The 9,544-nt window shown below is 41.6% G+C and overlaps 3 protein-coding genes across 3 annotated transcripts in view; 2 read left to right on the top strand and 1 right to left on the bottom strand.

Moving 5' to 3' along the window:
* Positions 1 to 93: 93 nt before the first annotated feature.
* Positions 94 to 6,239, top strand: golt1ba (golgi transport 1Ba). Its single transcript, XM_062517498.1, has 5 exons — positions 94 to 231; positions 1,191 to 1,282; positions 1,745 to 1,923; positions 2,354 to 2,435; positions 5,330 to 6,239. Exons 1-5 carry the CDS (start codon positions 207 to 209, stop codon positions 5,366 to 5,368), a joined length of 417 nt encoding a protein of 138 aa, XP_062373482.1. The 5' UTR covers positions 94 to 206; the 3' UTR covers positions 5,369 to 6,239.
* A 741-nt stretch (positions 6,240 to 6,980) lies between these two features.
* spx (spexin hormone) lies at positions 6,981 to 8,547 on the top strand. The gene is made up of 6 exons (XM_062517500.1): positions 6,981 to 7,019; positions 7,379 to 7,459; positions 7,566 to 7,623; positions 7,740 to 7,802; positions 7,931 to 8,011; positions 8,282 to 8,547. Exons 1-6 carry the CDS (start codon positions 7,014 to 7,016, stop codon positions 8,344 to 8,346), a joined length of 354 nt encoding a protein of 117 aa, XP_062373484.1. The 5' UTR covers positions 6,981 to 7,013; the 3' UTR covers positions 8,347 to 8,547.
* A 39-nt stretch (positions 8,548 to 8,586) lies between these two features.
* gys2 (glycogen synthase 2) overlaps positions 8,587 to 9,544 on the bottom strand; it is a 21,157-nt gene continuing 20,199 nt past the window's right edge. The window contains exon 16 of the mRNA XM_062517499.1: positions 8,587 to 9,318. Within this exon, the coding sequence (XP_062373483.1) occupies positions 9,103 to 9,318 (216 nt within the window). The 3' untranslated portion in view covers positions 8,587 to 9,102. The remainder of the gene's footprint in view (positions 9,319 to 9,544) is intronic.

Below are 9,544 nucleotides of genomic sequence, written 5' to 3' on the forward strand. Positions count from 1 at the left end.
TCCATCAGTTCCATGAAAACGAAGTGTGCAGAAAGCAGCCGAATGTTACTTGATGGTATAGTTCTATCCGGAAGATATTTTTCTGCCGCCTGTGTGAGGTTCCGGAAGACGTGGCGGCTGCTGCATTTGCAGTGTAGTCATCTAATTTGCCAGATACACTGAGAACTTCTTTCGGTGTATGAGACAGTGACGTGAAAGCCTCAAAGATGATATCGTTATCGGATTCACAGAGTATGTATGCTTAATATTTATGTCAAAGACACTATTGTCAAACAGTCAGCATACTTGTGACAGCTGTGTTTAACCAACTAATGTGAACATATGCTGTCATTCTACCTAGCTAACGTTAGCATGCTAAATAAAATATCAGCATACAGTTGTGTACAAGCTAGTGAACAGTACACAAACAGCAAGTTTCGAGCTTCAAACCTAACGTATCTAAGAAAAGCCTATACAGGTTAACATGTTCAGTCATGCATGAACTGAAAAAAGATAGGTAGGCCTATTTGTCTTAAGCCAGCAAAGAAAGCTAAGAATAGCTAACATCTGCTAACCTAGCTATATATTTGCAATGTTTGGACTTCCTGATGTGCCAGCTGTGTCTGAAACACATTTTTGTTTGTTTGCTCTTTTCCTTGGATGGGGCTTGATCGTTAATGTTTATCGAATCAACTAGTACTGCTAAGACTGAGCGAGCGATGTTTGAGTAAATGTGATTCGTGATGTGATATGTGGTGGAAGAGCAGGGGAAGTTGATTTTAGCTAACTCCGAATGGAATGCTCAGAAATGGCTTGCTTTAAGTGTAGCTACTAAATATGGACTAAGCAGGGATAATTAGTCAGATAAGATAGCTGGCTAATTCTTTATCGAAGTGGACACAGGGAATTAAAGGATCCCATATTTTCTTGACACAAAGATAATTGTGATTTTTAAATTGAGCAATGTTGTTGTGCAGTTGTTGAGTATTGTTATTCTGGTACGTTCCCATTCATTTTGAGCAACAATTCTTTACAATAGAACTGTGTGTTATTTTCATGATAATCCAATCACAACAGATCCGGATATTGTTGCCCTGCAGCATTGCTTAAAAAGTTGCTCCATACAAATAGTGATGCTTTTAAAAGCAATGTCAACATTTCACTGTGGTAAGACACACTGCTAACATGCACTTCTCCATCTTCCTTTACAGAAATAGGCATTGGCCTAACAGGATTTGGAGTGTTTTTCTTGTTCTTCGGAATGATCCTGTTTTTTGACAAAGCCCTTTTAGCCATTGGAAATGTAAGTGTTTTCATGGAAACCCAAAATATGCAGGCATTGTGTGTGCGTGCACCCGCATGCGTGGGAAGGTGTGTGCCTACGCGTGAGTGGATAATATGGCGGTTACTTTTCACTCTAGCCACACCAGTCTTATCAGCATCTTTGTCTGAATGCTGAGAATTCCACAGCTGTCAACCAACGGCACTTTTCCAGGTTGAATTCAGCAAACTGTTATGTGCTGTTGTTCCATGGATTTTCATCACTTCCTACTGAAGCATTAGGCTATGCATGTTTGAAGCTGTCAGTTTGTCATCACTAACTTTCCCGTGTGTGTGTGTGTGTGTGTGTGTGTGTGTGTGTTGTATGTGTGTTGTGTGTGTGTTGTGTGTGTGTTGTGTGTGTTGTGTGTGTTGTATGTGTTGTGTGTGTTGTGTGTGTGTGTGTCTGTCTGTCTGTCCGTCTGTCCGTATGCGCTCGTTCCAGATTCTTTTTGTGGTAGGCCTGGCGTTTGTCATCGGTCTCGAGAGGACGTTCAGGTTCTTCTTTCAGAAGCACAAGATGAAGGCCACCAGTTTCTTCCTTGGTGGTGTGCTTATTGTTCTGATTGGCTGGCCCATTGTTGGGGTTTGCCTGGAGTTCTATGGCTTTTTCCTTCTTTTCAGGTAAGCATTCAAAGCAAGAAAAAAAATCCAACTTTAGAACTTTTGCACTTTTAAACACACATTTAATCATACAACAAACTTGTTTAATCTTCATTACTTGTGTTGTATTTTTGTGTATTCATGTCATTATATGTAAAACTTTAATCTCTATGAGGCACATTACTTACACATTAAGGTATCATTTAATCATAGGGGAAGATCTAGACAGTATTTCATTACATTGTTCATTGTTGATGTTTATTCAATGCATGCAACAAATACTGGAAAAGGTTCTATTGAAATTATATTACTTTCATGAAACATATGATTGTTTCATGATATGTATATACTGTATGAAATGACAACAAATGACAATGAGTTTTCAGCTTTGGTGCGTACTGACAATGTGATTTGTCTGTTTGTTTGTTTGTTTGTTTGTTTCCTCTCTCAGGGGCTTTTTCCCAGTGGTCATTGGCTTCATCAGGAGGATACCTGTCCTGGGCTCTCTGCTCAACCTCCCCTTCATCAGTGGGGTAAGTGGAGCGTGAGGGACCGGACTGAGGCACGGAGGAGGGGAGAGGGCCACGCCCCACACCTAAGGAGGGGGTCACACGGCTGAGGTCTGAATCGAGGGCGGAGGGGTTTGGGCTGGAGAATGGGTTCTACTGGGGGTGCCTCTCATTCGTCTTTATACATCCTCCCTTCCTTCCTCGGTCCTCGTTCCCACTGATCTAGATAAAAAGAATGATGGGGCGGCAGCAATGGGATAGTCTATCCAGCGTTGGTTATAGATCAGTGGGAAAGATCGAGGAGAGAGGTTGAGAGGCACCCTGGGTGTCTAGACTAAGGGCCCAAGTATCATCTATCCCAGAGTTGTGAAAGTCCTGCCACATATTTGCTCCAACTATTCCCTAGATCAGATTAATCTAATAAGTGCAACTCCTCAGCCAGGTAGAAGAGCTAACGAGTGAAATCACCTATGTTAAATGCACAGGTAGAAACAATACATGGTAGGTCGGACTTTCACACCTCTTGATCTATGCCCATCTGTACCCATCAGTATACATCTGCACACCTGGCATTGTGACACACCTCTGTGTCTCCGAAGCATACTAGTTTTGCTATCGTGTTTGGAGACATCTTCCAGGCTGTTCAGACTTTGTCTGCAGGAGTATACTATGGGTGGATCTCAAACTCTCTCCTCGATTCTCGATGCGTAGTCCTCGAGGCTCGTTCCCACTTATCTCCTATAACTACACTGGATAGACTATTCCATTGTTGCCGCCCCATCGTTCTTTATCTAGATCAGTTAGGACGAGGACCGAGGAAAGAAGGGAGGGTGTATAAAAGACCAATCGAGAGGCACCCTATGCCTTTAAGGCCTTGGAGATGGGGGGTTGGTATGACAGGGTGTGCTCCAACATCTGTCAGGCATATGCCAAGCTTGGATCTTTTGGGTGTGGCTTCCTCTCCGTTCTGCTCTGGGACAAGACCTGGCGTATGCCCTACTGTGCCAACAAAGGGCACAGTTGTGTCGTAATCAGACCAGAGGCCATGTATGTGCTTGCAAGCACGCCAAACACTGGAGAATGATGAACTCTGTGAAAGCTGTCTGATGTTGCCCCACGAAGGCAATAACTAATTTACATGAAATATTAATGAAATTGTTATAGTAGCACATAGTCCACTGATGAATAGTACACTTGATTTCACTGACGCGTGCCCCTTTTGCTATTTGCTGATTTTCAGCAGCTATTCTCCTAACCACGAAGAGATACCTAAGATTTGCCCTTACAACAACAAACCTATTGTGTCTGGACTGTTCAAAGACTTGATCTTTGCATACTGTGCGTGTGTGCGTGTGTGCTGTGTGTGTGTGTGTGTTCCTTTTCAAGCCCTCGTGAGGCTGGCTGTGGAGAGCAGCCTGCAGTTGTGGTCAGTCCCCACTGCTCCCCGCCTCCCCCCATTCTCCTGTGCATGTTTGCATGCCCTTTATGCGTGTCCCTTCTAAAGTAGGGTTCAGACCAAAGATTCGCAAAGAGATGAGACGAGCTGCGATGTTCTAAAACCTTGCAACTGCGACTATACATGCTGAATGCCCTGCGACGGCTTGCAACTACATGCAACGTCTAATTCACACCGCTGCAACTCTGTCTCGTCGCGTCGGGAATCTTTGGTGCGAATTGGGCTTAACATGACTCAGGAATGCATCGTCTCATCCCATTCATTTAGCATATTTTTTGTTTCGTTTTGACCCCTGAATTCTTAGTCAAATTACACATCCTTCATTTCACCTCTGACAGATCCTTAAGCTGCAGTGCATACACATTGCCAGTGGGTCACTGGTCGTCGCATCAAAACTTTTAAAAAAAATCCAAGCCAATCAAAAATTATTTTAACTTTCTTGTGCAGCATTTATCGTTGCCCGCGGTTATTTCGCCTGGAGTCGCTGAATTACATTAATTGTCTCTCGCTGCCGCTCTCCTATGTCAGCATGGGACCTTAGAGTGATGGGCTTGATGAATGGCGCTGTTTGTGAATGGCCTTATCTGTATGAAATATTGCTACTACTCCTGGGGAGCCTACTTGAGCCTATAATATGGCTGTATTGATTACGAGAGTTTACTGCTAATCACTCTGTGACACCAAGGCAATGGACAGCCATAAATAATGCATTATAATTAAAGCTTCAAACCCCATCGTACATTAACTTAATTTTAATATATATCGAAATCACTCCCATCATGTCTACATGTCAACAATTTTTTTGCATGTCTTTGCACTGGAAAGTTTAATCTCCTTAGATATTAGATATCAAATCAAATCAGTCCAAAACTAAACTGACATGTGCCATGCAACACAAAATACAATGCAAAAACATGTTCATTTCCTCCTTTGGGAAATTGTGTTTTCTCAGGTTTACAGTGATTATCTTTGTTTTTATAAAATGAAGCATAATATTCTGGGCTGATACATAAATTAATTATGTGTAAAGTTATGTATAAAGGTTAAATGTTTTAAGTATGTACTGTATAACGTTACTATAATAAAGCCTATATCCGCAGTCGGTCTTAGTAGTAGTAGTAGTAGTAGTAGAGTAGTAGTATTACATGTCTGTGTAAACATGTAATCTTCAGTGCCAAATGTTTAAATGAACCTTTCAGTCCTGTGTCTTCTCCAGTGGTTGGACATGGATTGAATCGTTCACGTCATGTTTTATTTCTCCTTGTTATGGCCATACAAATGCACCATTCTCATCTCAACAAACATGGGAAACGTTTCTGAAAAACATCTTCAGTTGTATCTGCAATATATAAATGCATTTTTATTTATTTATTTCCTCCTCTTTGATAGCATATGTTTTGTATTTGTGACACTAGCACTTTCCAAATCATTAACTTGTTTTGTCTCTCTTATTTCTTCGCAGTATGTGGACAAATTGGGCGAAAGCAACAATATGGTGTAGTTACTATGGACTGCTTGAGCTGACACTATTTATGACAGAAACCAAAAGCGATTTTATGTATTTAAGTCACTCGACTGGTCAAATCAAACTCCAAAGGTCATGCAATGAAGTCTCCTTCATTCTCAGACTGTTTCAAGCCTCTCATGGAGGCAACTTGTGAAAAGAGTAAATATTTGACAACACATTTATCCCCCTCACGTCACATGCCCTGCCTTGGTAACCAATGGCCGCCAAAGTCTGTTACCTACGGGTGGGTGGGGCTTCCTCCATCAATCAATCATGCCCTCCACCCATATCCCCTTCTGCCATTGGACACTGTTGATGATGGACTCCAGCCACCACTTCCTTGCCACTCCCCCTCTATGCAGAGGGATCTCTTGAATGTACAATGGAAACGCCTTCTCCTCTTCATCACAATCCTCCTCCTCCTCCTCCCCACTTCATCCCCAGTTCAACTGAAGAGGAGAGCGGAGGACGCTGTTACAGCCTTCCCATCGTGCCTGTGGTCAGACCTCCCTCAGATGGGGATGTCAATCTCAGCCATAAATTTGACAATATGTTACACTTTTAGTTTTATTTTATTTTGTTTTATTTGGTCTTATCAGTACCTTGAGTGACAGACCTGGTTCTGGGCCTAGTTTAAGTCGTAAGATGGGGAAAAAATGGTCTTATGCTTTATGGGATTGTCAAGTTATTGTCAACTATGTCAACCTGTCATATTTGTTATATTATTTTGTTTTTCAATTTGTGTTTTCCAAACATGCTTGACTGTAAACAGGTCTTTGAAATCTGAAAAAGATATTCTTGTGAACGGTATAAAACTTTGTTTTGTTCATCTGCTACTTTTGTAAATACAGTTTTAACAAAAGAACATGTGCCTTGTCTTACTGTGAATCGGCTGTGTGCATAATTGCCACTCTTCATCATCATTTTTCTGTAGGCCAAACAAAGCTTTCTTTATTATAATGTATATAATTGATGACATTAATATAAAATTATTTAAATTCATTCATCATCAGACTCCCAGTATGAAACATTGCCAATACCGTATCATGAATGAATGACTGAAAGACTTTTTGTATCCAACCAATAAAAGCAACGGCAGGCGTTCATTGAGTCTGTCAGGGTTTCATTCATAAAAAAGACTCCTTATTTTCGCTGCGCCAGCGAGCAGATAGTAAACATATCAATATGTGTCCTGCAGCTTGTTACATTAATAACCCGGGCTCTGCTTTCACGCGTGAATTTGTGCTGTGTGTGAAGAAGTAGGAATCGACTTTATGCTCTCATCTTCGTCTTTCTAAAAATGAGGATCAGGTATAAATCAAGAAGCTTCGATAGTTCCTGGTAATGATGAAGTGTGTATATTTTATGATTTGGTATTTACGGCCGCGAGTGTGCGCCACATTTAGATTGGTAATTAATTGCGCATGCCCTGACGAGTTGTTAGTGTATCGGGACCTGGCTGTAGTCCAACCTCTCCCTGATCAATCTGACCTGACCTATCGCTTTGGATGATTTCCATAAAGCATTACGTGGAGGACTCCCCCCAGATAACTATAAATACAGAGGATGAACGCGCAGATAAGACAATTTGGCACGGGCAGAACACCTTGCTACAGCCGAGAAGAGAATATCGGTAACAATGCAAGTAAGACTGACATTGACAGCAGTACTTAGAACTCTTCTATAGAATAATCGTTTCATGCAGCAGCAACAACAACAACAAAATGTTTCGGTTTCGGACGAGGCTTATGGAAATATTACCAATTAGCTGGCAATTATGAATTATAATTAGTAATATATAATTCAAAACAAATTCGTTTTTACGCCAATCTTGGATACATAAAATCTGGAATGTATCCATTCGGTCGTTTACGTTTTACGCATTGAGATAGTTATGGTGCATGACGGAAAACTTCCTAAAGTAATTGTTACGATGGTTAAGTAGGACCTGCTTATTGATGTATTGACGGAGACTTTCTAACATCTAACATCAACTTTTGACAGAGTCTAAGGAATCTAACCGCTTACGCCTTCACTTTGTTGCTGGTCGCAACATTTGTGTCCCACGCTTGGAGCGCTCCGAAGGTACTGATGTTAACCACGCTGTTGCGTGTTTTTACTTCTGAGGTATGGACAATGTGACTATGGCGTAGTAACACTGCGTTTGTTTTTGTTTTGGTCTCTACTATAGGGTAGCTTCCAGCGAAGAAACTGGACACCCCAGGCCATGCTGTATTTGAAAGGAACACGTAGGTACCCTGTTATAGAGTGCTTCGTAGGTTATTCTCCAGGCAGTTATCGCCGTGCGTAAAGAAGCGCTTGAAACGCTAAAAGCGAATGTCTGACCCTTTGTTGCTTCCCACAGAGGGACGGAGGTCTGTCCCAGAAGATGTAAAGGAGAAAGACGTCTACGACAGTCTACACTTTGGTAAGCTGGTGTGACATGATTGTACCAATTCCAGAGTTGGAATTGTTTATGTAAACATGTGGTCTCTCTCTCTCTCTCTCTCGCTCTGTCTTTATATCTATCGTTGTCTGTTTGTCTATTACTTTCAGAGACTCGTAATATTGAGAAGCTGAGTGTATCCAAAGCTGCTTCAATTCTCCTGAATTTTCTTCAGCGAGCCAAAGAAGAAGGTGAGAAGGTCACCCATAATGTGGCAAATTCAGCTAGTTTGATGTGCACTCTGTATTTGAATTTCTGTTGGTTAATCATAATGTAAATCATGTGATGTGTATTATTCACTGAAACTGTCAAATAATGCTGCTTGCAAGTGTGTTGTGAATTATAAGTTACTTCCCCTCTTCTTATCCCCTATTTATTTCTCCTCCATTCATCTATTCCACCATTAATATTTTTTGTCGGATTGTTTATAAAGCTGGAATGTTGGTGTGCTTTTATTTCAGGGGATGACAATGAACCGCAGGCTTACTTTCCAGACGTTCCTGGATGGAAACAAGACTACTTCTGAGGAGGAAACTAAATATAAGTGTATATACATAATTATGCATTGTATATTGTTCTTTTTTTAAATGTTGGACTGAACTGTAATTTATTCTGCCAGAAAAAGTGTTTGTATGTGTGCAGAATGGAGCCACTGCTCATAAGTGTTTGAGGAGCGTTTGAATTAAACAGAACAAACATGCATTCATAGTCACTGTTGCAAAGTGAATTTGTCTCACAAACTCTCATGAAAAACCAGATCCACTCATTTGCCACCAGAGAAATATGTCAGGTTTTTATTTCAGCACTTTAAACTTAGATTATCAGGGTATTTTCCTGCACTTACAGACTGATGTTTGCGTCACTTCAACATACTGTCTGATTAGATACAGTATATTAGGACTTTGAAAATAATCTAGTACTGGTGATTCCCAGGGGGTAAACACAAAGGACTTCAGTGTCCAAATGGCTCAGACAGTTATGATGAGATGCTTTAGTTTAATGAAACAATATTAGCACATAACGAATAAATGTCCTAATATGCTTCCATATTACTTGGCATTAAAACTGATGGCAAGCCTTGGTATCAGGTAACACCATAGACATTACTCACTATTTTGCGATCCGTCAAGTTGCATAACACCACTGTATTGGGAGATCAAGTCCAGACATTTTGTCAGACACATAAATCTTCCTCTTTGTGGGTGTCAGAATGCTTAAGGAAAGCCGCTTCACCTGTAAAGGGGGGCAAAGCGGGGCATTTGAAGACAAGGCGGGGGGGCATTTAGTTGTGGTTCTCCACTGGCTGTCCCGTCTTGGCAGTCCCGAGCATGATGTCGGGCGTCTTAATGTTCTGCCGGTCCCACTCGGCTTCCTCGTCTTCGTCGTACGGCTCATCGTCATCCTCGTCCTCCACGTCAGAGTGGTGGGGGGTGGAGTGGACCGAGGTGGAGGGCGACGGTGGCACGGACTGGGGGCGCGGGTAGCGGAAGCTCTCCGCCTGTGGCAGGCCACACAAACGAGAGCATGTCACACACTTCAACGACACGCTGACACTGACCTCACACGCTTCGCAAATGATTACTTAAAAAACAAACTCTAGTACATAAAAACAGGACTTAACATTCTTAGCCACTGTGCTGGAATTCAGGCCTGGGCCAGGCTGTTTCAGATTAGAAAACATGTAATTGTATATAAAGGCCTGGGAAATTTCGGATAACTTCAGA

This window comes from Sardina pilchardus, chromosome 17, assembly GCF_963854185.1.
Source record: "Sardina pilchardus chromosome 17, fSarPil1.1, whole genome shotgun sequence".
Taxonomy (NCBI): Eukaryota; Metazoa; Chordata; class Actinopteri; order Clupeiformes; family Clupeidae; genus Sardina; species Sardina pilchardus.

Coding starts and splice junctions, on each gene's coding strand:
- golt1ba (XM_062517498.1), top strand. CDS start 207: ATGATATCGTTATCGGATTCACAGA. Junction 232..1,190: donor ATCGTTATCGGATTCACAGA/GTATGTATGCTT, acceptor CTTCCTTTACAG/AAATAGGCATTGGCCTAACA. Junction 1,283..1,744: donor CCCTTTTAGCCATTGGAAAT/GTAAGTGTTTTC, acceptor CGCTCGTTCCAG/ATTCTTTTTGTGGTAGGCCT.
- spx (XM_062517500.1), top strand. Junction 7,624..7,739: donor GCTGTATTTGAAAGGAACAC/GTAGGTACCCTG, acceptor TGCTTCCCACAG/AGGGACGGAGGTCTGTCCCA. Junction 8,012..8,281: donor TCAGCGAGCCAAAGAAGAAG/GTGAGAAGGTCA, acceptor CTTTTATTTCAG/GGGATGACAATGAACCGCAG.